Source organism: Herpailurus yagouaroundi, unplaced genomic scaffold, assembly GCF_014898765.1.
Source record: "Herpailurus yagouaroundi ecotype Mexico unplaced genomic scaffold, PumYag 198, whole genome shotgun sequence".
In the NCBI taxonomy this organism is placed as follows: domain Eukaryota; kingdom Metazoa; phylum Chordata; class Mammalia; order Carnivora; family Felidae; genus Herpailurus; species Herpailurus yagouaroundi.
The window spans coordinates 30414998-30441538 of record NW_024412429.1 but is presented as its reverse complement, the minus strand read 5'-3'; the positions used below and the strand labels follow the sequence as shown (position 1 = coordinate 30441538).

Here is a 26541-nt window from a genome sequence, read left to right as displayed (position 1 = left end):
CTCAGGTCCTCTGAGATAGGATCCATTTTCAGTAGTAAGGACCAAGAGAAAGGCAAGAAGTAGAGAAAATACAAGGAGCATAATGTTTGGTGACTGGGCTGGAACCACTACCTTTGCCTGGCTTCTCACCTGTTTCCCTTGAGCAGCTTCCATTTTACCTTCTACCACCTGGGACCTATCACCTCTGAGATTTCCAGATTCAAGGAAGACCTCCCTGGGACCTCTTGTTTGTGATCGGAGGAACTCTGACCTTGTAAAAAACATGGACGAGGAAGGTTGTGGACATGGAATCAATGTAGATTTATTTTTTAGACGTGGTGTCTCTCTACTCCTCCAGTCAGGAGGAGCCTTATTTACTAAGACCCACTCTTAACATCAACCACTATAACACCTTTATCAAATGACACATCAAGTAAAGACAGATCGTTCTTTCACACTGATAGGAACTGCCAAACAACTCGGTGCTTTTTAAAAGATTTTATATATAATTTTTATTACCTTTTTAAAAAGTAAACTCTACACCCAATGGGGGGCTTGAACTCACGACCCTGAGATCAAGAGTCACATGCTCTGATTGAGCCAGCCAGGCAATCCCAGAACTCACTGTTTTATAGGAAAATCTATTTTGGCAAAAGCCCCCACAAAACCATTATTACATTATTTTCTCTCTCTGGATTGGAGGGGGGATTGGAGCAGGAATAATGTCTGAATTTATCCGTGCTCTAAGTTTACAAAATGGCGGGATTGTGGCTTTCAGAAAAGGAGGACACCCAAATGGAAGAAGTGGTCTTGTGTCTTCTTTTCAGGAAGAGGATGCGTCCCAGAGACTACCAAGAGGGAAGGGACCTTCAAACCTCCCAGGAGAGAAACCCATCATAACCAGCAGCAGGCACCCATGCACGGGAAGGGCTGACCAGACTGTACAGTCTCCTACCCAGGGCCATTCATCTTCAGGAAAAAGACCACAAAATGCAGAGAACAGACTAAACTCATTATCTCAGCCCAGGATCTGTTCTATATTCTAGATGTTCTTCTATTTTGAAATTCAAAATTGACAAGTCTGTCCTTGGCTATAGGGCATCCTGAATACAATAGTACTATATTCATATTTGAAAGAAAAATCTACCTTCACTTTATGTGGCTGCAGGATCTCCAACAACTATGGTATAACAGTCTGTCGCAAGTGTATTGGATGTTTCAGTTTGCCAGACCTGTCATGATAAATTAATTACAGGATGTTGCAGAAATGGCAAAGCTCCAGCAGCATCTTGCATGGTTTAATATAGCCCCATTTCCCCATTTCAATGTATTTGTGGTTAGATAAATCCTCAGAAATTTACAGCTGCTATAGACGAGTTTATGATGTACTCTGCCTGCACACATGATAAGTATAATAAGAATTTGATGTTCTTAAAGTACATAGATTTTACTGACATTTCTTTACCACCATGGAAATATTTAGTTGCTAAAAGTAGCATCTGCGGATACTTCTGAACATTAACTTCAGCAGAACAGGCAGGGATGGTTAAAAACATTACTATGCTTAACCAAACCTTCCATTTACTTTAAATTGAAGAACTGCAGCTCAGAAAAAATTACATGGGGCATTTATATAAAATGGCCCTGTGAGCAAATTTAATAGAAAAAAAATCAACTACTGATTGTCAGTTGAAAACACTTTAAAAACTGAACTGAAGCTACCACACTTTTCTCCAGGGAACCTTCCTTTTGTCTCATGACTGCTTTTCTCAAGCTTCAGTTCGTTTTTGCTCTGGCCGCAGTTATTTTCCTCACCTTCTTGCTCTTTCCTCCTTTTGTACTTTATCTTTTCCTCATCTTCAACTGAGCAAATCATTTCCATTCTATTCGAAGCGATTTTAAATGATTGACAATACAAAAGTTTACTTATATAAACACTGTTCAAGCAAACCATTCCTACATTTTCTTCCACCATATTCTTTCACAATTCTTGACAAGGATCAAATGATGAATGAAGGAAAACTGAACTGGAAGGAGTTAAATTAGATTGTTCACTCAATACTTGTAGAAATGACACTGCAGTGTATATATTTGGGCCATTTTGACATCGGTGACAGAGGTGGGACGTGTATTGTGGTTATATATGCACTTATGACCCTCCCTCCACTTTTTCGATTGAAAACAGGAATTAAAATTGTAGATTCTTAGCAGTCTTAGCCTCCCTCGTAGAGATAACAAAAATAATTCGTCCATAATCAGAATGAGTTTCAGGTGTCAGAAGAGCAACTTTAGAAAACAGTGTGCTGAGAACATATGCTTGATGTAGATTTGAAGAAGATCATTAGAAAAAAAGCATTCTTTGTGTTTACAAAACAAATGTTTTTATGCTATCCAGTTCCCGCCTTAACTTAAAGTATTTCCTATTCACTTTAATAATTGGAGCAGAAGGGTATGATGAATGAAGCGCCTCATTACGAAGTCTGCTTTCTGGGTCTCTACAGAGAGTAGCTGTCTGCTTCTGCCTAGTTGGTCCATTGTTAACCCTAAATGATGCTGACATCAATTCTCCTGCAGATAATTGGGTCCATCCATAGATTGAGTTCTCCAGTCAACAGAGCCTTTTGATTGACGTGACTCTTGATGTTTTTATTATCTTTTATATGACTGGAATGGAGCCTTTCTGTTTCTTGAATAATATCTTACTGTACATGTATTAGTTTGATTCCACAGAATCTTTCTTAAGAAAATATAAGAATTATAGTATGGAGTAAAGATTTATCAAAATAATTATGGGATAAACAAAGTTATCAGCTCAAACATTTTTTGTTAACTCAGACATATTTCTTTTTTTTTTTTTTTTTGGGTGTCTGTTGCATTAAAGACATATTAGATGCTTCTAGTCTGAGTGTGGTTGTGGGTACATCCAAACTGCTTCTTTCTTCTAGCTTGTGCTGGAGTCTCCAACAATAAGCATTTACTGGCATTTACTCTATACAGCAACTGAGATCCAGCCCTTCGGAGACCTCCCAGTAGAGTCTGGCAATCTCCATTTACAACTTGTGGTGACGTCACTGGTCACGTGCACTTGGACAAATTACTTAACCTTCAAAATCTTGGTTTCCTTATTTGTAGGGCAGGTAATAGTCTACCTACCTCATAGGTTTGATGTGAAGAGTAAATGAGATCATATACATAAGGTGAAGATTTGGGGAATATTTTCTGTTCCTGAGTTCAATGAAGCAGAAATCAACAAATACATAGCTTAAAAAAGTCAGACTGTTGAAAAATGTTCTCATAATTTACTTAACAGATACGGCTCTTTGATGGAAATAATTTAAATACATGTACAAGTGTAAAGTCTTGGGGCACCTGGCTGGCTCAGTCGGTAGAGCATGTGACTCTTGACCTTGGAGTTGTAAGTTGGAGCCCCATGTTGGATGTAGAGATTGTTTAAAAATAAAATCCGTAAAAAACAAGTTGAAGGTCTTGAATTTAAAGGTCCTAGAACTCTAACTCTCAAAAATACTTGTGAATTAAATATACAATTAAAGTGACATGTCATATAAAGCTATGAAATGGTAAATTATTTCCCAGATACACTCTTGTTGAGCTTCCTACAGTGAAAACGTCTTTTTGCAATAAAACTTCCCTGTAACTTAAAACTAAAATGAAGGTCAAGTATTTGCTTTTCTGGAAAGAAGCCTTACATAAGGTTTTAAAAGTACCAAGTATTAGTCACTTAAAAACACTGATTTCATTTAAAATGTGCATTTTAAACATTTATTTGCATCATGGTGTAAAATATTTCATGTCTTAAACCTTTAAAAACTTGATTGTTGTACTAGCTTTGCAAATCTTATCCACTATATAGTTTTGATACTGAAGAAAGTTTAATGTTCAAGATAGAGTAGAATCAATTGGGAAATAAATTTGTAAGAATGGCTTAAAAATATTATTTAGATCTAGAGAAAGATAGTGTCAAAATGTTACTTGTTTGGAGAAAAGAGACTTCATAAAATGGGACACAATTCAATGATTTCAGAATGAAGATAAACAAAGAAAACTCATTTGTTACTAAGAAAATGTGCAGTATTAGAATCTTCAAATAGATTCTTGTGTCCGATTCCTTTACTTGACTATAATTTGGACTTCTATTTGGAGGGCACTTTTATGATCGCCCCCACCCCATCTCATGTTTGAGAGAATGGTAAAGATGTTTTATTAATCTATTTGTGGACATAACTGGAGTCTCATTTGTCAACAGGACAAAAGAGAGAAGGACTGGGCTTTGAGTAAAACCAACTTTTCCTGGTTTTGCCTCAATTGTTATTTTTGTCTTCAGTAGTTGCGATATAAAAATAACCCTTTATTTTTCATATGAACATTGAGATCTCAGCAGATGTTTAGCTCCCTTGACATATTTCATCTGTCTTGATTTAAAATCTTTCTGCAACTTGTTGAAATTCTTTGTGATTAAAACTGAAATCAGAGAATCAGTACGCATCTCAAAACAATGCGCTGAAACTGCAGAGATGCGTATTTTTATTTTTTAATTATCAAGTGCATTCACAAGACAGAAAGAACAAGCTTCTACAAGGGTGACTCAAGCTGCTTGGGCCGGGCTGTACGTGAAGGCACAGATGTGTGCACTCAGGACACTGGGGGCTCTGTGCCACCCGAACAGACTTCTGTGCTGATCGCTGAGGGCTTTGGCTGCCATTGATGCCACTCACCACCTTCAAAAATGCTCCCCCCTTTTAAGTTCTACACAGCAGGGGAATGTTTACCAATTTTCATGCCTCAACAACATGTGCAGGGATAAGAGCCACATACATTTTTACTAGAAGATATTTTATATTGGGTATACATCTGGGCAAAATTTACACCTCAATGCTCAACACTGTTTTTCTCACTTCTTACTTTAATGGAATCAATTGTCTAATTTGGTAAAGAAGTTTTCTGGGTTTTATTAGTTTTGACCTGTGTGGGATTACATATTTATTGACAGACTTATAATCACATAGTTGAGAAAGGAGAAGAGTCAAGAAAAAAAAAACCCAAAGAAATGAACTTTTCTAACATCACACTTTAAAATATATAGTCACACACACACAAAATATATATATATATATATATATATATATAGTCACATGGTAATGATACCATTGTTCTGGAACTCAAGAAATAAATAATGCAATGTAATAATTTAAGAATAAATGTTAAGACTAAAATAAATATTAAACAATGTTAAGTCTACAAATTACTTATATGCTTAAATATGAAGTGCTCTTTTTAAAAAGTAATTTGAAACACTGCTGCCAAAAGCCATTTTTAGTTTGTATGTATCAAGTTACATATATGATTCATTCAAAACTAACAAATTTGTTCCCTTTTAATGTCTTTCTTACTGGGACCATTTTGAATACACATTCTGAAGCTGCTTCCCTCTTAAATAAAGTTAAATTTCAAAAGCATGTATTTCATATTCTGAACAGAACATCACACATACAATCACAATACAGATGTAAGAATATTAAATGACTGCTTAATGGACATCCTGACAGTGCAAACACTTTTCCTTCATCTCGGCTGAGTGGCAATTATGTTTTTTTCTTTATTGGTTTTCCAACGGTGGTAATGTAATTCTGATGCAATAACTAATACACATAAGGACCAATACTCGGATCAACAACAATCACAATGGTTTAAAATAATTAAGGTCAAAAGGCCCCATTTATTTTTCTACTCATACCTCGCTTCTGATTTTTCTAGATTCTTTCAGAAGGACAAGGAGTAGTGGGGCTTTACTTTCTTCCTTAGTATCTGGAAGTTCTTCACTCTGAAGAGAAATTCCGTTTGGTTTAATTTGTCATTTCATTTCTGTGTATTTGGTTGTCTCTTCATTCTTCAACTCTTTACTAGGAGAAAAGTACACAAAATGTACTAAATGAACTTAGACAATGTCTTTTGGCCACAACCAAATCTCAGTGTGCCCTGGCAACAACGTGGGTAATAAGCACATGGCGTAACACACACACACACACACACACACACACACACACACACATACCCAAGAAAGACCAAAGTACTAATCACCTATCTCCTAATGTGCTTCTTGAACACACTGTTAACACTTTTGGCACCGTTAGTGGTTGCGTAAGGCCTGCTCCAGCACTGAGAAGTGAAAAAGAAATACACTTCTCAAATACAGACCCTAAGCACTCCAAACCTGGAGTAACTTCCAGAAATTAAGAGCAGGCAATCAGAATTCGGAAAGCTCTTCATTCATTGGAGGAAAAAATGTCATGGATGATGCTCCAAGGTTAGTAAACGGGAAGGATATAGACCATCTTATTAAATAGCATTCTTTCATTTAGTCAATGATTATGTCTATTTTCACAAAGTGGGTTAACTATTACATTTTTCGCATAAAACCAAAAAATGGTGTGGGTCATTTTTAACAAAGGTAGTGATGGTTAATTATGCATTTAGATGCAGCTTTGAAATAAATCAAATTATGTCACTAATGAAAATCAAGAATCAATACGTGGATGAAACAAGGACCTTCTTAAAGAACATGCACGAAGGACACAAAAACTAGGGGGAGATAAGCTAGTCGTGTTGAACCGGACACCCTTTACTGCAATTATTCATGTGCCAGTGGTGAGTATCTAAAAGTAGATAAACACGTTGCTGTCCTTCCTCTGAACAGAAAGGGCTTCATGCTTGATTGCTCTCAGAAGGCAGATGCCGCCTGAGAGTGATGGCAATGTGGCTAAGGTGGCAATCAATTCTACCAAGCGCTCCTGGGAAAAGTAGAGGCTAGGGCATCGTGGCACGAAAGGGCAGGGTAACCATTTCCTAAGCCCCTTCCCTGGTAGCACAGGAGGCTTAGGCAACATCTGTGCTTTTAGGGGCAGGCTCAATCTTAAATAAATAGTTAAACTATCTTTTTTGCTATCTTTTTTTGATGAAAGACATTTATACACGAGGGGAAAGAAAATCCTCTGTCAGTCCGTTTCCGGACTTCAAATCTGTTCAGCAGAGCTAGCACAGATAAGGTGGCATTAAATGTACAAGTCCAAAAATGTTCCAAGTGAGGCTCACGAAAGCAACTGAAGTAGAGTGTAAAAGGGTACAGAGGTGGTGTGCCAAGGTACAATCTCACTTGGGGCCAGAAAAGGGTGTCATTCATTCTGTCCCTGTGTGTATACATGGGAAGCACACAAAACTTGTCCCAAATTAGGGCCCAGGGCCCAATAAAAATGGAAAAGAAAGTAGTAAAGGCTCAAATGGATGCTGGGCACCAGGGCCTGAGAAACCCTATAAACATCTGCAAGGGGCCATGAGGAAGGTAAAAGGATCTTAGAAGAATAACGAGGCAAAACAGAGTCAGAAGAGGAGTTTATAAAAGTGGTAACAAAAACAAAGAAGAAAAACAGAAAAGGGAAGGGAGAGAAGAGCAGCTGGAAGTGAGTGGGCTGCATCCTGCACGTGCAGAGGATGTAGGACAAGTGACATTCATCAGGTGGAGATGGCACTATGAGAAGTAAACAGAGAAGCCAGAGGACCCTCCGGAGAGGGAACCCTCCAGAGACACAGTGAAGCAGGCCGTGTAGATAACATCTTTAAGAGAAGTGAACCAGGCTAAGTGGGGTGCAATGCATCTTAACTCATTTATTCCTCATAATAATCCTTGAGGTAGGTATTATCCCTGCTTACAGATGAGAAAACTGAAGAACAAAGAGCGAAAGAAGCTTGCCTAAAGTCATGTACAGCAAAAGTATCCAAACAGGACATGAAGCCAGGTAATATGGTTCCAAACTCAAGCGTTCTTCATCCCGAGTTGTCAGCACAGTGCCCGAAGCAGGGCTCGAACTCACAAACTGCGAGATCATGACCTAAGGCAAAGTCAGACGCTTAACTGACTGAGCCACCCAGGCGTCCCTGTGTGAAAATCTAATTAACTGTCGTCGTCGTCATCATCATCATCATCATCATCATCATCGCTTAAGTATTCACTGTGTAGAACATTATGTGCAACACTTGTATGGAAGTGGACAGACTATATAGGCAGTGCTATGTAATAAAATTAATAATGTGTTAGTTTTATTCCTGTTTAAAACTTTGTTTTCAAACAATTATATTACAGTACAGCATGCTTCTCTCTCTCTCCTAATAAGAGAAACTGCGTATCAGCCTTTCATCACACGAGTTGTTTTTTAAAAAATGTAACAGTGTTTCCAACTGGTATAAGGAAGAGAACTACAGTACTGTAGGCCATAACAATTCATTCATTACTGTATAGGCCAGGTGACTGTGAAGCAATTACAATGATTACACTAGGCTACCATAAAGTAATCATATTGCTGCATCTGTTATCAATGCATGAATGTTATACGTTTAAATAAATATGGATTTTTACATTACCTTTTCATTTTTGATGTCAGTGTTAGTAATACATATGACACCTACAGTGTTTTATATCATATAAGACAATAATGATGTAGGTACAGACAGATGATTCATCTTGTAAACACGATGTGAACTTACGATATTGATTAGTACAGTAATATAAATGTATTTTCTCTTCTGTATGATTTTCTTAGTAACGTTTTTGTTTCTCCAGCTTACTTTATTATAAGAGAACACTATGTGATACATATAACGTACAAAATATGTGTTAAGTGACTATTTATGTTATCAGTATTCTGGTCAACAGTAGGCTGTTATTGTTTGGGGGAACCAAAGTTATACACGGATTTTGACTGCATAAAGCAGGGACTGGTGCTCCTAACCCCTGCGTTGTTCAAGAGTCAACTGAGTATGTTGTATACAAACTACTTCATAACTGTCTTTCTTCTACTTAAACATCTTTCCATGTCTATGAAAATACTTCAATAATGTAACAAATAGTATCACATGGTATTCCCTTATAGAAATGTTTTGTAATTTAATCAACTCTATATTCATAGAAATTTAATTCTTTCTTCCTATTTTTAAAACACTGCTTGAAGGAACAGCCTTTTAACTGATTCTGCCCATGTATACTTGACCATTTTCCTATAATAGATTCCTAGAACTAAAACTGTCAAATCAAAGGACATGAACAGTTTGACAAGTTTTAAAAAAAAAAAGAAGTATCACCAAGCTATCCCCCACAGGGAATGGATGAATCTTATACAATTACCAGCAGTGTATGAGGAAACTCAGTGCCCCCATCGGTATTAGAAGTTTGAAACTTGTTGCCATTTTGTGAGGGGAAAAATACTGTATCATTTACTAATTTTTGTTATTTGATCACTGGAAGGTAGACACTTTTCATATATTCATTTTCTTTAAGAATGTCCTCTGAAGGCCCTTTGCCAATTTTTCTTTTCTTTGTTGATTTTTAAGAGTTTTTTAAAAATATGTTAAGGGTATTAATTCTTTATCTGTCACATATCTTGTGAAGTTCTTCCTCATCCTGGGTTATTATATGTTTCTAGATTTTGCTTTAAATCATTTTGAAGTTCTTATTATTAAAATTTGTTTTAAAATGTTTTCTGATTCTGTTATCAAGGATAAAAAGTCATTTCTTAACCCATGATTGTATAACTACTCATCTATATGCTTTTGGTATAAGGAGATTTAAGTTTTTTATAATTAAAATCTAAAAATACTTATGAAAATTCTGAATCTGGTTTCCTTTAAGTGACAACTTCACAAAAGTGGACACATTTCACGTTTAGCAGACAAATGTCACCACTGCCTAACCGAGAAAACAGAGGCCTCTTCTTCAGAAAGGTCTTCCTGACCTTCCTACATTCCATCCCCCACAAGGAAACACCATCATTCAAACACACTTGTCTCACTGGCCTATCTCAGTACAAAAGTGACCCTGCCTTGTTTCAAATTCTAATCTGTGTATTTCCTCTGGTCTCCAGGGATTATTCACCTGTCCTTTATCTTGAATGGCTCCTCCCCTGGGGCTCTTTCCTTTCAGTTTGTAACTCTTCTCCTCATTCCCCTCTCTACAAAGATCTCTAAATCCCGTGTTTTCTACTGGTTATTGCCCAGCCTTTTCTTTCCTTTGAAGTACAGCTTCTTGGAAAAGCAGTCTCTTCTGATTATTTTTTCCCTCTGCCCTGGAGACGGTCTGATTCAAGGACTCTCATCAAAACTATCTTCTTGGAGGTCATAAATGGCCTCTTGACAGGAAATCCTGAAAGGGCACTTTTAAGTCCTTATTTTACTTCTCCTCCCTTTGGCATTCGTGTTTATTTATTTTTAATAGCAGTATAATTAACATAAAATATTGTATTAGTTTCAGGTGTACAACACATTGATTCAACAACGCTGTCGGTTATTCAATGATCGTAAGTGTAGTCGCCACCTGTTACCAAAAATGGTATCACAATATTATGGACTCTATTTCCTATCCTGTACTTTTCATCTCCATGACTTATTTGGCATTTGTGATGGCGGACCAGGCCTTCCCTAAATCTTTCCCTGCTGACTCCACGCTACAACTTTCTCCTGGTTTTCCTCTTACCTCTATTAGGGTGACCTTTTGACTGGTTTGGTCAGTCTTCTTCCCCTGCATATCCATTGTGTGCCCTCGGTCCTCACGGCTCTGCGCTTTGCCCACTTCAGAACTACGGGAGGGAAAGATGAGAAACAGGAGCCCGTAAGAAGACTGCTGCCATAGCCCACATGAGGCTCTGATCTAGGGCAGTAGCAGTGGGAACAGAAAGGGGAGATCAATGGATGGATCTGAGAGAAAAACATTAGGGAGATGCTCAAAATAATGTAGAGACATGAATCTTTAGCTGGTAGGGTTCCTTCTCTATTATGATGAAGGGACAGAATAAAATAAATTTAACTTCTCTTAGAAAAATATTAGATGCCCAGGAAAAGCCAGAATATTTTCTTATCAAACTAGATGGAAAAAACATGTGTGTATGTGTAAAAATAACATGAGATTCCTTAATGACAAAGAAAGGGGTGAAGGAAATTTATGCATAAGAAAGCTGTGATATGATCCAAGAATTCCACTACTGGGAATTTACCCAAAGAAAGCGAAAACATTAATTTGAAGAGATATATACCTCTTATTTACATTATTTACAATAGCCAAGATATTGAAGCCACCCAAGTGTCCACTGACAGATGAATGGATAAAGAGGATGTGGTGTATCTACCCAATGGAACATTATTCAGCAATAAAAAAGAACATGGTATTTTTATTTGTGACAACATGGATGGACCTAGAGGGCATTATGCTAATTAAAATAAGTCAGACAAAGACAGATGATTTCACTTACATGTGGAATATAAAAAAACCAAACAAGTGAATAAACAAACAAAAAGCTGAATCAGACCTACAAATACAGAGAACTGATGGTTGACAGAGTGGATGGGAGTGGGGGATGGGCAAAATGGTGAAGGCGAGTGGGAGATCCAGGTTTCCAGTTATGGAATGAAGAGTCGGGAGCATAAAGGGTACAGCACAGGGAATACAGTCAATGAGACTATAATAGTGTTGTGTGGCGAGAGATGGGAGCTACCTTGTGGTAAGCACAGTATAATGAAAAGACTTCCTGAATCACTAAGTTGTACACCTGGAACTAATGAAGCACTGCGTGTCAACTACACTAAAAACAAACAAACAAACAAACAAACAAACAAACAAACAAGCAAAAAAACCAACAATTTGATATTCTGATCTGTGGGATGTGGAATGCAGCTTTTCAAACGGTTCAACAGTAAGAGTAAAATATAAAACAAATACTTTGTGAATGCGTGCAGAGTAAATAGTGTTAGGAGAAAAGAAAATACAAAAACAATGAAAAAAGGGAAATTTAAAAAGTGGAAGACAGTGTCTCCTTTCTACCATGTCTGGGAATGGTGGAAGAGTTTGATCCAGATGCAAGAATTTCAAAATCAAGTAAATAAATAGGATTGAATAGAGACTACTACAAACTAAACCATGTTCTCTCAGAATCACAGGCTGAAGGGGTGCCTGGGTGGCTTAGTCGGTTAAATGTCCAACTCTGGCTCAGGTCATGATCTCACAGTTTGTGAGTTTGAGCCCCATGTCGGCCTCTGTGCTGACAGTTCAGAGCCTGAAGCCTACTTCAGATTCTGTGTCTTCCTTTCTCTCTGCCCCTCCCCTGCTCACGCTCTGTCTCAAATATAAATAAACATTAGAAAAATTTAAAAAAAAATCACAGGCTGAAGTCCTAATTCCAAAATGGAAGCAAGGATCTTTAAGGAGGTTAATTAAGATTAAATGAGGTCATAAGAGTGAGACTCTAATCTACAGACCAGAATTGGTAGTCCTTATTAGAAGAGGAAGAGACACCACAGAGCTCTTTCCAACACATGCATAGAGGAAAGGCCATGTAAGGACACAGCAAGAAGGTGGCCACCTGCAAGCTGGGAAGAGAGGTTTCACCAAAAATTGACCCTGCTGCAACCTTGATTTTGAACTTCCAGCCTCTAGTACTGTGAAAAAAAATTTGTTGCTTAAGCGACCCAGTATGTAAGCACTGATAATTTTTGCAATCTCTCTCCAGGGAACCTATTCTCGGGCATTAAAGTAGAAACTCAGGTGTCTGTGGAGGCTATGATGGGTAATGTGGTGAATGAGAGAAGCAAGCTAGGGGTAATACAGTAAACTGGCGAACTGGAGAGTGGATGACCCACACAGGAGAGGCAATCTGCTTCCTCAGCTCACCTCATGGAACTGTGGTCCAGAACATCAGATTAATTTCAAGAGAAGTACAAAGTCTGCATTTATGTGAATTTTTTTTTTTTTGCATTTAGTCACTGAAAATTACACACACATACATACACATACACAGTGGATCCAACCAAAGATACTAGGACTGCATCTTGCTGGCAGGCCCTAGTTTTTGACCTCTGCTCTGGCCACAGAGTATCTCCTGGCCTCAGGGTACCCCAGGCACTTTCACACTTTAGCTCCCAATGTCCTGATTTCTAGGTCCTTCTCTTTTTTTTCACCCTGCCTCAATATGGTCTTTAGGACTTACATACTATCTTATATCTTTGGCTTTTACTGACCACTGTAGGAAAATCAGACTGTGTGATCCTCTTCACTTTTTCTCTCATAATCTATATACAATGTAACAGAAAATTACCTTGAAAATGGATACAACATCTGGACTTTTGTTTGCAGCCAAGATGGGGAGGCAGGGACTGGATATACTGCTTGCCTAAAACCACCATCACCAAAAAACCCCACAATAAACTGGATAAAATATATGAAACAATAGTTTTCAAGACAATGAATCACTGGCAACAAAGGACACTGATACCCAAGAGACAGAGAACAAATGAGATGAGCCCTGTGGTCACCCAGCTCACCGCCTTAAGAGTTTCCAGGGTACGGCACAGGGAGATGAGGCCTGCATGAGTCCTGGTGGACTCCCTGACAGCTGAGGGCCTGAGGAGACGGAGATGGCTAGAGTTCACAGAGTGTCAGAGAGGAGAAAGCTTCTCAGTGACAGAATGTGAACATCTGCAAAGGGTTCCCTTCAAGTATTCAGAAGAGCTGGTGAACTCATGCATCTGAGGACATTTCCTGAGGTCAGAACAGTGCCTGTGCCTACCAGCCAGGCTGGAAGACCTCACAACTCAGAAGGGGCTGCACAGAGTACCCAGAGGGATTTGTGTCCATAGTGAGGAATAATGAATGGCTCTGGTCCCCCCTAACAAACCTTAAAAGCAAGACCTGAGAAGATCAAACTGTTCTGAAGTAGCTTAACTATATTCTAGGACAGAGCTTAAGAATATTTATAGAAATACAGAAATATCTAGTAACCAAAAGGTAAAGATTTCAATGTGTGGCATCCAATAAAAGTGTATTGGGGGGTGGGCAAGGAAATAGAAAAATACAACCCATGATGATGATCAAAAAACTGAAACTGACTTAGAACTGACTCAGATGTTAGAATTCTCATTAAAACAATGTTAGAAAAAACATCAAAACAGTTATTATAACTATATTCCACTTGCTCAAAAGGTTAAGTAGACCCAAGGATGATATCTGTAAGACCCACTGTGAATTTCTAGAGATGAAAACTAAAAGGCCTGAGGTGAGAAATATACTGGAAGGGATTAAAGTCAGATGAGACACGGCAGAGAAAAGATCAGATAACTTGAAGACGCAGCAACAGAAACTATTAATAGAAATTAAATAGAAGCCACAGCAGTAGAAAAGGTGAAACACATTGAAAAAAAAAAAAAAAAAAACAACTAAAAAAAAAGGCATCAGGGAGCATGGGACACCTTCATGTGGCCTAATGTATGTGTAATTGGAATCCTCAAAGATGAGAGAAACAGATGGAGGCAGGAAACAACAAAAACAAAACTAAGAAGAAAAAATGGCCCAAATGTTCCAAATTTGATGAAAACATAAACCTAAAAGATCCAACTAACCTCCAGCACAAGAAACGTAAAGAAAATTACAAGGCACATCATAATCAAATTGCTCAAAACCAGTGATAGAGAGAAATCTCACAAGTAGCCAACATAGGGGAAACCATGCTCTGTACGGAGGAACACAGAGAAGCATGAGTCTATTTCCTGTTGGAAAAAACTGCCAGGTGAGAAGGCAATGGAGCTGAATTTTTTTTCTTTTGATATGAAATTTATTGTCAAATTGTTTTCCATACAACACCCAGTGCTCATCCCAACAGGTGCCCTCCTCAATGCCCATCACCCACTTTCCCCTCCATCCCACCCACCATCAACCCTCAGTTTATTCTCAGTTTTTAAGAGTCGCTTATGGTTTGGCTCCAATGGAGCAGTATTTTTAAAGTGCCAGAAAAAAAGTGCCGATCTTTCAACACAGAATTGTATGCCAAATGAAAACAGCTTTCCAAATAAAAGATGAACTAGTCCTTTTCAGACATGTGAAAAGTAAAGGCACTCATTTTTAGCTAACCAACATTACAAGAGATGTTGAAGGGAGTCCTCTGGGTGTAAAGGAAAACGGTACCAGGTGAAAATACAGATCTACACAAAGGAATTAAAAAATACTGAAAAATGAAAACAAAATAGGCAAATATTAAGGTTTTCTTATTCAATCTCTTCCAAAGATGACAGTTCACAAAATTAATAACATAATGAAGGGGTTATAACTAATATAAATAAAGTGTGTGGCTACAGAAGCATGAAGGTCAGGAAGGAAGAAATGGAAAAACACCATTTTAAGGCGCTAAACCCTAAAAAAAAAATCACTAAAAGAGGAAAGCACAGCATTATGGGTAATAAGCTAACAAAGAAAGATAAAATAGATAAAACATAATTTAAAAGAAAGCTGAAAAAGTTGAAAAATGAGAGAAGAATTGAGACAAATAGAAAACAAAAAACAGTATAATAGACTAAAACTTCTCCATGTTAATAATCATATTAAATATAAATGTTTGCTTAATTATCCTAATTAATAGGCAGAAATGGTCATATTGGGTAAAAAGAGCATGAACTCAGCTGTATGCTGCCTATAAGAAGCATACTTTAATTCTCAACCTATTTGCATTTTTATATTTAAAGTATAAAAACACATATATCATTCCAACACTATTAAGAGAAGGCTGGAGTGACTTTTCTAATATTAATTGAAGTAGATTTCAGAACAAAGAATAGGACCAGAAATAAAGTCATTTACCTCCAAAAAAACATAACAATCCTAAACATATGGGCACCTAATACAGAGCTTCAAAATACATGACACAAAACCTAACAGAGCTACAAGAATTAAAAAACAAGCCCACAATATTAGTTGAAGACTTCCAATACCCAACTCTCAATAATTAATAGGATAGAAAATCAGTAAGGCTATCCCAGACATAAACAACACTTATTACCCCATGTGATCGAATTTATTTATAAAAGAACACTTCAGGTAGACAAGTGCATGATACTCAGTCTTTTCTTTTTTTCTTTTCTTTTTTTTAGTATAATTTATTGTCAAGTTGGCTAACATACAATGTATACAGTGTGCTCTTGGTTTTGGGGGTGACTCATCGCTTTTATACAACACCCAGTGCTCATCCCAACAAGTGCCCTCCTCAATGCCCAGCGCCCATTTTCCCCTCTCCCTCACCCACCCCCGCACCATCAGCCCTTAGTTTGTTCTCTGTATTTAAGAATCTCTTATGGTTTGCCACCCTCCCTCTCTGGAACTATTTTTTTCCCCTTCCCTTCCCCTATGGGTTTCTGTTAAGTTTTTCAAGTTCCATGAGTGAAAACATGATATCCATCTTTCTCTGTCTTATTTCAGTTAGCATAATACCCTCCAGTTCCATCCACATTGCTGCAAATGGCAGGATTTCATTCTTTTTCATTGCCAAGTAGTATTCCATTGTATATATAAACCACATGTCCTTTAACCATTCAGCAGTTGATGGACATTTAGGCTCTTTCCATAATTTGGCTATTGTTGAAAGCATTGCTATAAACATTGGGGTACATGTGCCCCTATGAATCAGCACTCTGTATCCTTTGGATAAATGCCTAGTAGTGCTGTTGCTGGGTCATAGGGTAGTTCTATTTTTAATTTTTTGAGGAACCTCCACACTGTTTTCCAGAGCAGCTGCACCAGTTTGCATTCCCACCAACAGTGCAAGAGGGTTCCCATTTCTCCACATCCTCGCCAGCTTCTGTTGTTTCCTGAGTTAATTTTAGTCACTCTGACTGGTGTGAGGTGGTATCTTAACATGGTTTTGACTTGTATTTCCCTGATGATGAGTGATGTTGAGCATCTTCCCATGTGTCTGTTGGCCATCTGGATGTCTTCTTTGGAAAAGTGTCTATTCATGTCTTCTGCCCATTTCTTCACTGGATTATTTGTTTTCTAGGTGTTGAGTTTGGTAAGTTCTTTATAGATTTTGGATACTAACCCTTTATCTGATATCTCATTTGCAAATATCTTTTCCCATTCCGTTGGTTGCCTTTCAGTTTTGTTGATTGTTTCCTTCACCATGCAGAAGCTTTTTATCTTGATGAGGTCCCAATAGTTCATTTTTGCTTTTATTTCCCTTGCCTTCAGAGACGTGTCAAGCAAGAAATTGCTGTGGCAGAGGTCAAAGAGGTTGTTGCCTGTATTCTCCTCTAGGTTTTGATGGTTTCCTGTCTCACATTTAGGTCTTTCATCCATTTTGAGTTTATTTTCGTGTATGGTGTAAGAAAGTGGTCCAGTTTCATTCTTCTGCATGTTGCTGTCCAGTTATCCCAGCATCATTTGCTAAAGAGACTGTCTTTTTTCTATTGGATACTCTTGCCTGCTTTGACAAAGATTAGATGGCCATAACATTTGTGGGTCCAATTCTGGGTTCTCTATTCTATTCCATTGGTCTATGTGTCTGTTTTTGTGCTAATACCATACTGTCTTGATGATTACAACTTTGGAGTAGAGGCTATGGTCTGGGATTCTGATGCCTCCTGCTTTGGCTTTCTTTTTCAACATTATTTTGGCTATTCAGGGTCTTTTATGGTTCCATATAAATTTTAGGATTGTTTGTTCCAGCTTTGAGAAGAATGCTGGTGCAATTTTGATACGGATTTCACTGAATGTGTAGATTGCTTTGGGTAGTACTGACATTTTCACAGTATTTGTTCTTCCAATCCATGAGCATGGAATATTTTTCCATTTCTTTGTGTCTTCAATTTCCTTTGTAAGTTTTCTATAGTTTTCAGCATACAGATCTTTTACAGCTTTGGTTAGGTTTACTCCTAGGTATTTTATGGTTTTTTGTGCAATTGTAAATGGGATCGATTTCTTGATTTCTCTTTCTGCTGCTTCATTACTGGTGTACAGAAATGCAACCGATTTCTGTACACTGATTTTGTATCCTGTGACTTTGCTGAATTCATGCGTTAGTTCTAGCAGATCTTTGGTGGAGTCTTTCAGGTTTTCCATGTATAGTATCATGTCATCTGTGAAAAGTGAAATTTTGACTTCTTCTTTGCTAATTTAAATGCCTTTTATTTCATTTTGCTGTCTGATTGCTGAGGCTAGGACATCCAACACTATGTTCAACAACAGTGGTGAGAGTGGGCATCCTTGTCATGTTCCTGATTTCAGGGGGAAGATCTCAGTTTTTCCCCATTTAGGATGATATTAGTCATGGGTTTTACATATTTGGCTTTTATGATGTTAAGGTATGTTCCTTCTATCCGGGCTTTCTTGAGGGTTTTTATTAAGAAAAGATGCTGTATTTTGTCAAGTGCTTCTTCTACATCTATTGACTACACATTTTTTTCAAAGGCACTAAAAACTTTTACCAAGAGAGACCATATTAAGAATCACAAAATAATTCTCAATGAATTTAGAAAGATTTGGATCATTCAGAATATGTTCTTTGACCACAATGGAATTAGAAATCAATAACAGAATGATATCTGGGAAACTCCGTAAATATTGGGAATGAAATGACCCACTTCCAAGTAACCCAGGATCAAAGAATAAATCTGAAGAAAAATTAAAAAAGTGTTTTTGAAAGAAATGAAAATGAAACCACAATATATCAAAATTTGTGGAATGCCATTCAAGCAGTGCTTAGTGGGAAATTTATGGCACTAAATGTTTATATTAGGAGAGAAGAAAGGTATTAAATCGATGTCCACAGTTTCCACTTTAAAAGTTGTGAAAAAGGACAAATTAAACCCCAAATAAGCCAAATAAAGACCAGAGTAGATACCAATGAAAGAGAAAATAGAGAAACAATAAGGAGAAATCAATGAAACAAAAATTTGATTCTTTGAGATCAAAATTGATAAACCATTATTAGCAAGGCTGATTGAAAAAAAAGAAATTATTTAGGCTGAGATTGCTCGCTGCCTTAAAAAAATAAATTAACAACAGCAGGGATTAGGGGGCTGCAACACTACTACAGATCCTATTACTACTGAAAAGATGAGGGAATATTATGAACAACATTATATCAACCAATTAAATCACTTGAGTGAAATGGACAAATTCCTTGAAAGAAACAAACTATCAAGGTTTACATAAGAAGAAACACATAACCTTGAGAGCTCTAATTCTACTAAATAAATAGAATTTGTAGTTAAAAATCTTCCAAAAAAGAATATTCCAGGGCCAGACAGCTTTACCTGTGAATTTATCCAACACTTGAAGAAGAAATAAAATGATGGCCATGAAAGTGGTGGAGCTAAGGACTTGTGAATATTCTCTTCTCCAAATAAGCTAAGAGAAAACTGGCAAAAATGGTCAGAATCAGCATTTTCAGATTTCTAGAAATTAGTCAAAAGCTTGTGGCAACTGGGGAATGTTTATTCAAGAAAAATGGTTGAACCTTGGTAAAAGCAGAGAGCTCTGTGGCATTTTAACTTGACCTAGTCCCATACCCCACTGTAGCTCTGTGGTGGCCTTGAAGAATAGCCTGCAATTTAGGGCAAAAGCCAGCAGCCCGGCAGCTACTGGAAGGAACAGAACAGGGATGGAGCTCTTTCAAAGCCTCATTTCTAAAGAACTATTTTACTTCATCTGTCTGGTGGTTCCTTGGAAGATACCACTTATAAGGCTGTCAGTACTTGACCTATCTCAGAGCTGGCCTTTTCCCTGGGAGGCACTTGTTAAAACAATTACAGTTAGCTTCATGGCTGCCTGAGTGATGGATAATAGAAGCTAAACAACAGACTAACTAAAAAAGGTGAAAAGGAAAAGTTGGGGGAGTAAGATTTCCACACGAGTTTTCCCAAGTTCTGACACTATTCGGAGAGTCTAGAAGGTCTCACACATGTACGGTTGTGAGCATGTACAGCAGAGACCTAAGAAGGCTTTATGCCTTCACTTCTGGCTGATCTTAATGCTCTGTGCTAATAGGAAGCAAAAGCTAACACAGAGTTGTCAACTGCTTGGCTAAATATCGAAGGTGTGCTCAATACCCCAAGAGACCCCTTAGCAAAACTGAGAGACTTACTGGTTCCAGGTGTTCAAGGAAATCTTTGTCCAATTAGCTGATCACTAGTCTAACCAAGCAGAGACTTCAGTGGCCAAACATTGTAATTATAGAGTTGTAGAAATTTGTTCAGAGAAGTTATTTAACAAATAACAACTATAATAAGTAGCATCAACAACAAACCCCAGGGAAGGGAAGAATCCAATTCTTAGAGTTGTCACATTATAGTCTTTAAAATGTCCAGTTTTCAACAAAAGATTACAAAGACATACAAAAAAACCAAGAAAGGATGGCCCATACAAAGGGAAAAAAATAATCAGCAGAAACTGTCCCTTAGGAAGTCTATACATTGGACTTTCTAGACGAAGACTTGAAATCTATTATTGTAAATATGTTCAAAGAACTAAAGGAAATTATGTCACTAAACAGAGAGTATCAATGAAGAAATGAAAATTACAAAAGAAAAAATACCAAATCTACAGACTCTTCCGGAGAACAGAAGAACTAGAAATTCTTCTTAACTCATTCTATGAAGCCAGCTTACCCTAATACCAAACCAGACTAAAACATTACAAGAAAACCAAAGACCCATATTTTTAATGAACAAAATGCGAAAAATTCTAAATTAAATTTTAGAAAATCAAGTTCACCAATTTATAAAAATGATAACATACCATGACTAAATAGGGTTTATCCTAAGAATGAATCGTTAGTTTAATATTTGAAAATCAATGTAATCTACCATATGAACACATTAATAAAGAAAAATCATGATTATCTGAATAGACACAGAAAGAGCATTTGACAAAAATCCAACATCCATTACTAACACAAACTCTCAGCAAACCAGGAAATGAAGGAATCTACCTGATAAAGGACATTTATTAAAAAAACCTATGATAATATCATATTTAATGGTGAAAGACTGAATGCTTTCCCACTCATTACCCATAAAATCATGAAGAAGATAACGCTATCTACTTTCATCATTTCTATTCAACATTGTAACATTATACTGGAGGTTTAGCCTTTGCAATAAGGCAAAAAAAAAAAAAAAGGCATCTGGTTTGGAAAGGAAGGAATTAAACTGGTTTTTATTTGTTTGATTGTCTATGTAGAGAATCTAGTAAAATATACGAAAAAGCTACTAAAACTCAAAAGACATTTTAGTAAGATGGCATAATGCAAGTTCAACATCCGACAGTCAGTAGTATTTCCATAAATGAGCAAAAAACAATTATAAATATCATTTACATACGGATAAATGGGTCAGGAATAAATGGGTCAAACATCTGTAGGACTTACACCCTGAAAACTAAAAAAACAGTGCTGAGAGAAATTAACGAAGACCTAAATAAATAAAGAAATTGTTAATGAGTCAGGTTACTGAATATTGTTAACCTGTCAATTCTCTCCAAACTGGTCTGTGGATTCAAGGCAATGCCAATTGGAATCCAGTAGGCTCTACTGTAGAAGAAGCTTATTCTAAAAATCATGTGCATATAAAAAAGACCTTGAATAACTAAATTGACATTGAAAAAGGACAAAGTTGGAGGACCAATAATACCTACTTCCAAGACTTCCAGTTTTATTATAAATCTCTAGTAATCAAGACAGTGTATTACTGATTAAAGACAAAAAACCAGATCAATGGATCAGAACTGAGTCCAGGAACAAATGCACACAGATACTGAGAATCGATTTTCACAAAAATGCAAAAAGGCCATTCATCTGAGGCAGGATTGTTTTTTCAACAAATGGGGCTGGAACAACTAGAATATGCAAATGCAAACAAACCAAAATAGATGATCTGATCCAAACCTCATACCATATATAAAATTTAACACAAAACAGATCATACACTTAAATATAAAACCTGAAAATATAAAACTTTCACAGGAAGACATAGGAGAAAACTTCTGTGACTTTAGGCAAAGGATGCTTAGACAGTATAAAGCATGATTCATAAAAGAAAAAACTGATAAACGTCATCAAAATAAAGCTTGTTCTTTGAAAGCCACTGTTAAAAGAGAATGAAAAGGGAAAACAGAGGCTGGGAGAGAATATCTGCAAATTATGTATCTGCAGAAGAACATATTTAAAATATATAAAGAACATTCTGATGTCACACACCTCACAATGGCTGGGTCTGATTTCACAAAGTGGAGGTCGGGGTGGGGGGGTGGTGGTAAAAAAAAAAAAAAAGGCTGAAAAGTGGACAAAGCAAGAACTAAAAAACAAAAAAGGTTGCAAGCAACAGGTATTTTAAGGAAAAAAGGTAAACCACTTCCTTCTCGTGAAAAGGAAACTGGAGTCTGGAACAGGATTATTATAAAACTGGAATAAATATATAGTGGAAGAGTGACAGGATACTTAGAATTAACTCTTAAAGCCTTCATTATATTAAGAAGAGATTTCATTCATTCAGTTCCCATCTGAGTGTTCATAAATAAAGGACTTTAATATTACTATCTGAATTAACTTTTCTCTGATCAAAGCTGTTAATGAAATAAAACATTCTATCTTTAAAAAAAAAAACCCCAACAAACTCAAAATAAAACAGATTAATGACTAGGGAATACCGGATACTACTTATTAAGAATTGTCACATATTAATAGAACTTCATTACCAACTCTCAGGCAGTAGATAATAACATCATGGGGGCATGAAGTACAAAAGGTGTAAGTTTCAGACTTTTAAGAAAATGCTTTGGTTAAATTAACCTCTTGGGGTTTTTTCTTGATACCTTAAGAAGGGAGTACAGCTTTACTAAAATGTGTAAACGTTACTTGCACAGAAGTGATTGACATTTCTAAAAAAAATAAAAATAAGAAAGAATAAAGAAGATAAGAAATTCAAGTGGAAGTAGTAAGAGGTAGTCCTATGTAGCTTATTTATATATTCTGGTCAACCAACTAAATAAGTTGCAAACTGAATGGCAAGACTGAAACAAACAAAACAATTAGCCTTCAGGGGCGTCTGGGTGGCTCAGTCGATTAAATGTCCAACTCTTGATTCTGGCTCAGGTCATGATCACGAGATCGTGTGAGATCAAGCCCTGTGTCAGCCTCCATGCTAAGCATGGAGCCTGCTTAAGATTCTCTCTCTCTGCTTCCCTCCCCAACTTGTGCTCTCTCTCTCTAAAATAATAATAATAATAATAATAATAATAATAAATTAGCGTCCGTCCATTTACTTGGGTACAATGGACTCATTTAGGTAAATTAAAGAAATAAAGAAATGACTTTGTACATACGGGGCTATAATATTTCCACCTTCCACTTGCCTACAGTTTTCAGGTCATTAGAAATGTATCTTAATTCATCCCTACTTCTAAGAAATTACTAGTATAGGGAAAGCCCAAAAAGCTGCAGATGAACTTGAGCATTTAGACATATCTGAACTTCTCATGAAAATTTATTTTCAGAAGCTTTGTAAGTGTTCTATGCTCAAAAGGAGAAGTCAAGCTACCCTGACAGTCTTTAGGAGCTGGGACATTTTGTGAGGTTTTTTAAAAATTCTAACCTGGAGAGCATGGTGTGGATCTGTGTATCACTGGAGAATAGGCATCCAAAGCAGTCAGTTGACTACATACTCTCATTTGCATATTAGATACAAGTTTGAAAATTTTTTATAAAACATGTTCAAAAACACCAAGAGTACTGTTGCCATAATGTATTAAATATGGTATTTTAAAATTTTTTTATTTTTATTTTTGAGAGAGACAGAGAGAGAGACACACACACAGAATCTGAAGCAGGTTCAGGCTCTGTCAGCCCAGAGCCTGATGTGGGGCTCAAACTCACGAACCACTAGATCATGACCTGAGCCGAAGCTGGATGCTTAACTGACTGGGCCACCCAGGTGCCCCTAAATATTATGGTATTTTTTGGTTGTTGAAACAGTTTGTCCTTACTGTTTGTGTATTTTTTATATGTGTGATCTGTCATTGAGTATAAACTCTTTAGGGCCAATGACTGTATCATCAACTATTATATAAAATTCCAGTGTTTTAGAGAATGGAACTGAAAACTTTCCTGGCAGATGTAACAAGAATGAAGATCAGAAAGACCTGGGATGTGTGTTTCATACGGGAGGCAGCAGGAAAGCCTGGAAAGAAAAGCAGATTAGGAAACAGAGAACCTGTGTTCTGGTCCTGGGTCTGACATTTAGTAACAGTGACTTGAGACAAGTCACAGCCTCTAAGATCTAAGACAGGGGTCAGGATACTGGTCTGCAGGGAGATAGTGAGAACCAAATGTGATCCATGTGAGTGGCTGTGCTCTGAAGTGATACAGGGCTATATATAGTTATATCATCATCAGATTTTCTCTTTAAAAGATTTTAAAGCTTCCAACAAAATGGCATTTTACTGGGAAGCCTGACAACACTAAATATAATTTAAAACAAACAGACAAACAAACAGCCCAGCAGTCTGGGGATCTTGGCTCCTGGTCTGTGCACTGACACAGAAGTGCCCTGGGAAATTTATGCAAGGCCTTTCCCCTTAGTTTTCTTGACTAGAAAACAGAGGGGATAGAGAATTTCTAAGGAATCTTCTAGGTCATGATTCTGTGACTCTTTAAAACACCATTTAAATTATGTTTGTCTTTCATCTGTAGAATAAAACATTATCTTGTGAAATAATGCATGGTTTTATTTGATAATTCCTATAAATTAGACTGTCATCTCCTTCAGAATTTTTGAAGTGAAACAGCCATATTATTCTCCAAAATGTCAACATCAGTAACCTGAACAAACATCTTCCTGAAGGAAATTCAGCTGGGATCATCCGGGTGCGTGTGTGTGTAGGCATGTACTCATATGCGTATGTGGGTATGGTTGGTGGATGAACAGGAGGGCATGACAGATTATCTAGGCTGTTTGAGGCTGTTACCCTCTTGGGATAGTTTGCTAGTGATTGTGTGAATATGAAGTTTGGGCTGAAAGTTAGGTACAAAATGATCTGCAGGGATAAAAAAAATGAGAAATAGGTAGATTTTTGATATAAGTTTTTTGAGGTAAAAGGGATTTTCATTTATGTATTAAATGATGCAGCAAGTACCAAATGAAACTACAAAAACTTCCTAGTGATCTTTTATAACAAATACCTCGAAACAAATTGCTTAAATATATTACGCATTTGGAGAAAATATACAATGATAATGTTCTGGGTATTACTTTCTTTTCTTTAATGTCTCAAAATAGGTATTTCATAATTTTTTTTAAACCACACATCATCTACGTGTTTTCAGTTAATGTCATTTTAAAATGTTACTCAAACAAAAATAAATGACAAAATGGTCCCCAAAAACAAAAATTTAGTATGATATTTTAATTTTATTTAATATTATTTCTTATAACTTAGTTATAATACATTCTCAAAGTCCAACCATTAAGATATTCTTACGGGCGCCTGGGTGGCTCAGTCGGTTTAGTGTCCGACTTCGGCTCAGGTCGTGATCTTGCATGAGTTCAAGCCCCATGTCAGGCTCTGTGCTGACAGCTCAGAGCCTGGAGCCTGCTTTGGATTCTGTGTCTCCCTCTCTCTCTGCCCCTTCCCTGCTCTCTCTCTCTCTCAAAAGTAAATAAACACTAAAAAAATCAAAATAAAATATTCTCAAGCTAGCTCAACTCTTAAAAATCAATTATCTAAAATTTAAGTTTCTTTTTTTAAAGTTTGAGATTTTTTTTTTTTTGAGAGACGAAGAGAGGGAGAAGAGAGAGAGAATCTTTTCCTTTTTTTTTTTTTTTTGTTTATTTATTTTGAGAGGGGGTGCAGAGAGAGTTTGAAAGAGAGAGGGAGACAGAGATTTCCAGACAGGCTCTGCATTGTCAGTGTGGAGCCCGATGTGGAATTTGAACCCACAAACCATGAGATCATGACCCAAGCTGAAACCAAGAACGGGACACTTAATTGACTTAGCCACCCAGGCACCCCAGGGAGAGAGAGAATCTTAAGCAGGCTCCACGTTCAGCACAGAGCCCAACACGGCGTTCCATCCCACAAACCTGGGATCATGACTGGAGCCAAAATCAAGAGTTGAATGTTCAACCGACTGAGCCATCCAGGGGCCCCTGAAATTTAACTTTTGGTGTAATGTCATAAAAAGAGAAATGGAGAAATTGTCCTTAAAAAAACAAACAATACTTGTTTAGCGCTGCAAGTATTTAGAAGGAAAAGTTGCTTACTGTGTCACAGACTCTGAGCCCAGCCTGAAATCTTGGGACTTGTCCTTAATGACTGACCGCTGCAAAAGAAGAACAACAAACGGTAAGTACAAACTCAGCACAATGCAGGTAATAGTAGCAACTTGCTGAATGAGGAGAGAGCATGCTTGTTCTGAACATAAATGTCTACCAGCATAATGTTTTCACTCCTACGGACAACCAAGGAGAAAGTTCTCCAGATCATCTGAGCACTCTGTACGCATGTCAGTTTTCAGGTATGTGGCAAAAAAAAGGTCAGATACGAATCAGTGTAAACTAATCTAGAAACACCATATGGCATATCACTTAGGTTCTAAATGTATCTTTCAGCATCGCATCCTTCGTTCCTCATCCTTTTGGTATACTTTATATTTTCATAGTGAGGACACTCATGGAATTCTATCTAAAATTTTGGCT

At 37.1% G+C, this 26541-nt stretch overlaps 1 protein-coding gene across 9 annotated transcripts in view; it reads right to left on the bottom strand.

Annotated features, from left to right (window-relative positions):
- Positions 1–4495: 4495 nt before the first annotated feature.
- Positions 4496–26541, bottom strand: part of AHI1 (Abelson helper integration site 1) — a 209617-nt gene continuing 187571 nt past the window's right edge. For 6 of the 9 annotated variants that reach the window (XM_040449106.1, XM_040449108.1, XM_040449109.1 and 3 more), the window contains 3 exons: positions 26107–26165; positions 10514–10616; positions 4496–5897 (listed from right to left, as the gene is read on the bottom strand). In XM_040449106.1, the coding sequence (XP_040305040.1) occupies positions 5895–5897; positions 10514–10616; positions 26107–26165 (165 nt within the window). In that variant the 3' untranslated portion in view covers positions 4496–5894. Of the gene's footprint in view, positions 5898–10513; positions 10617–26106; positions 26166–26541 lie in introns of those variants that run through there. The other 3 variants (XR_005782694.1, XM_040449112.1, XM_040449111.1) reach the window with 2 other exon arrangements.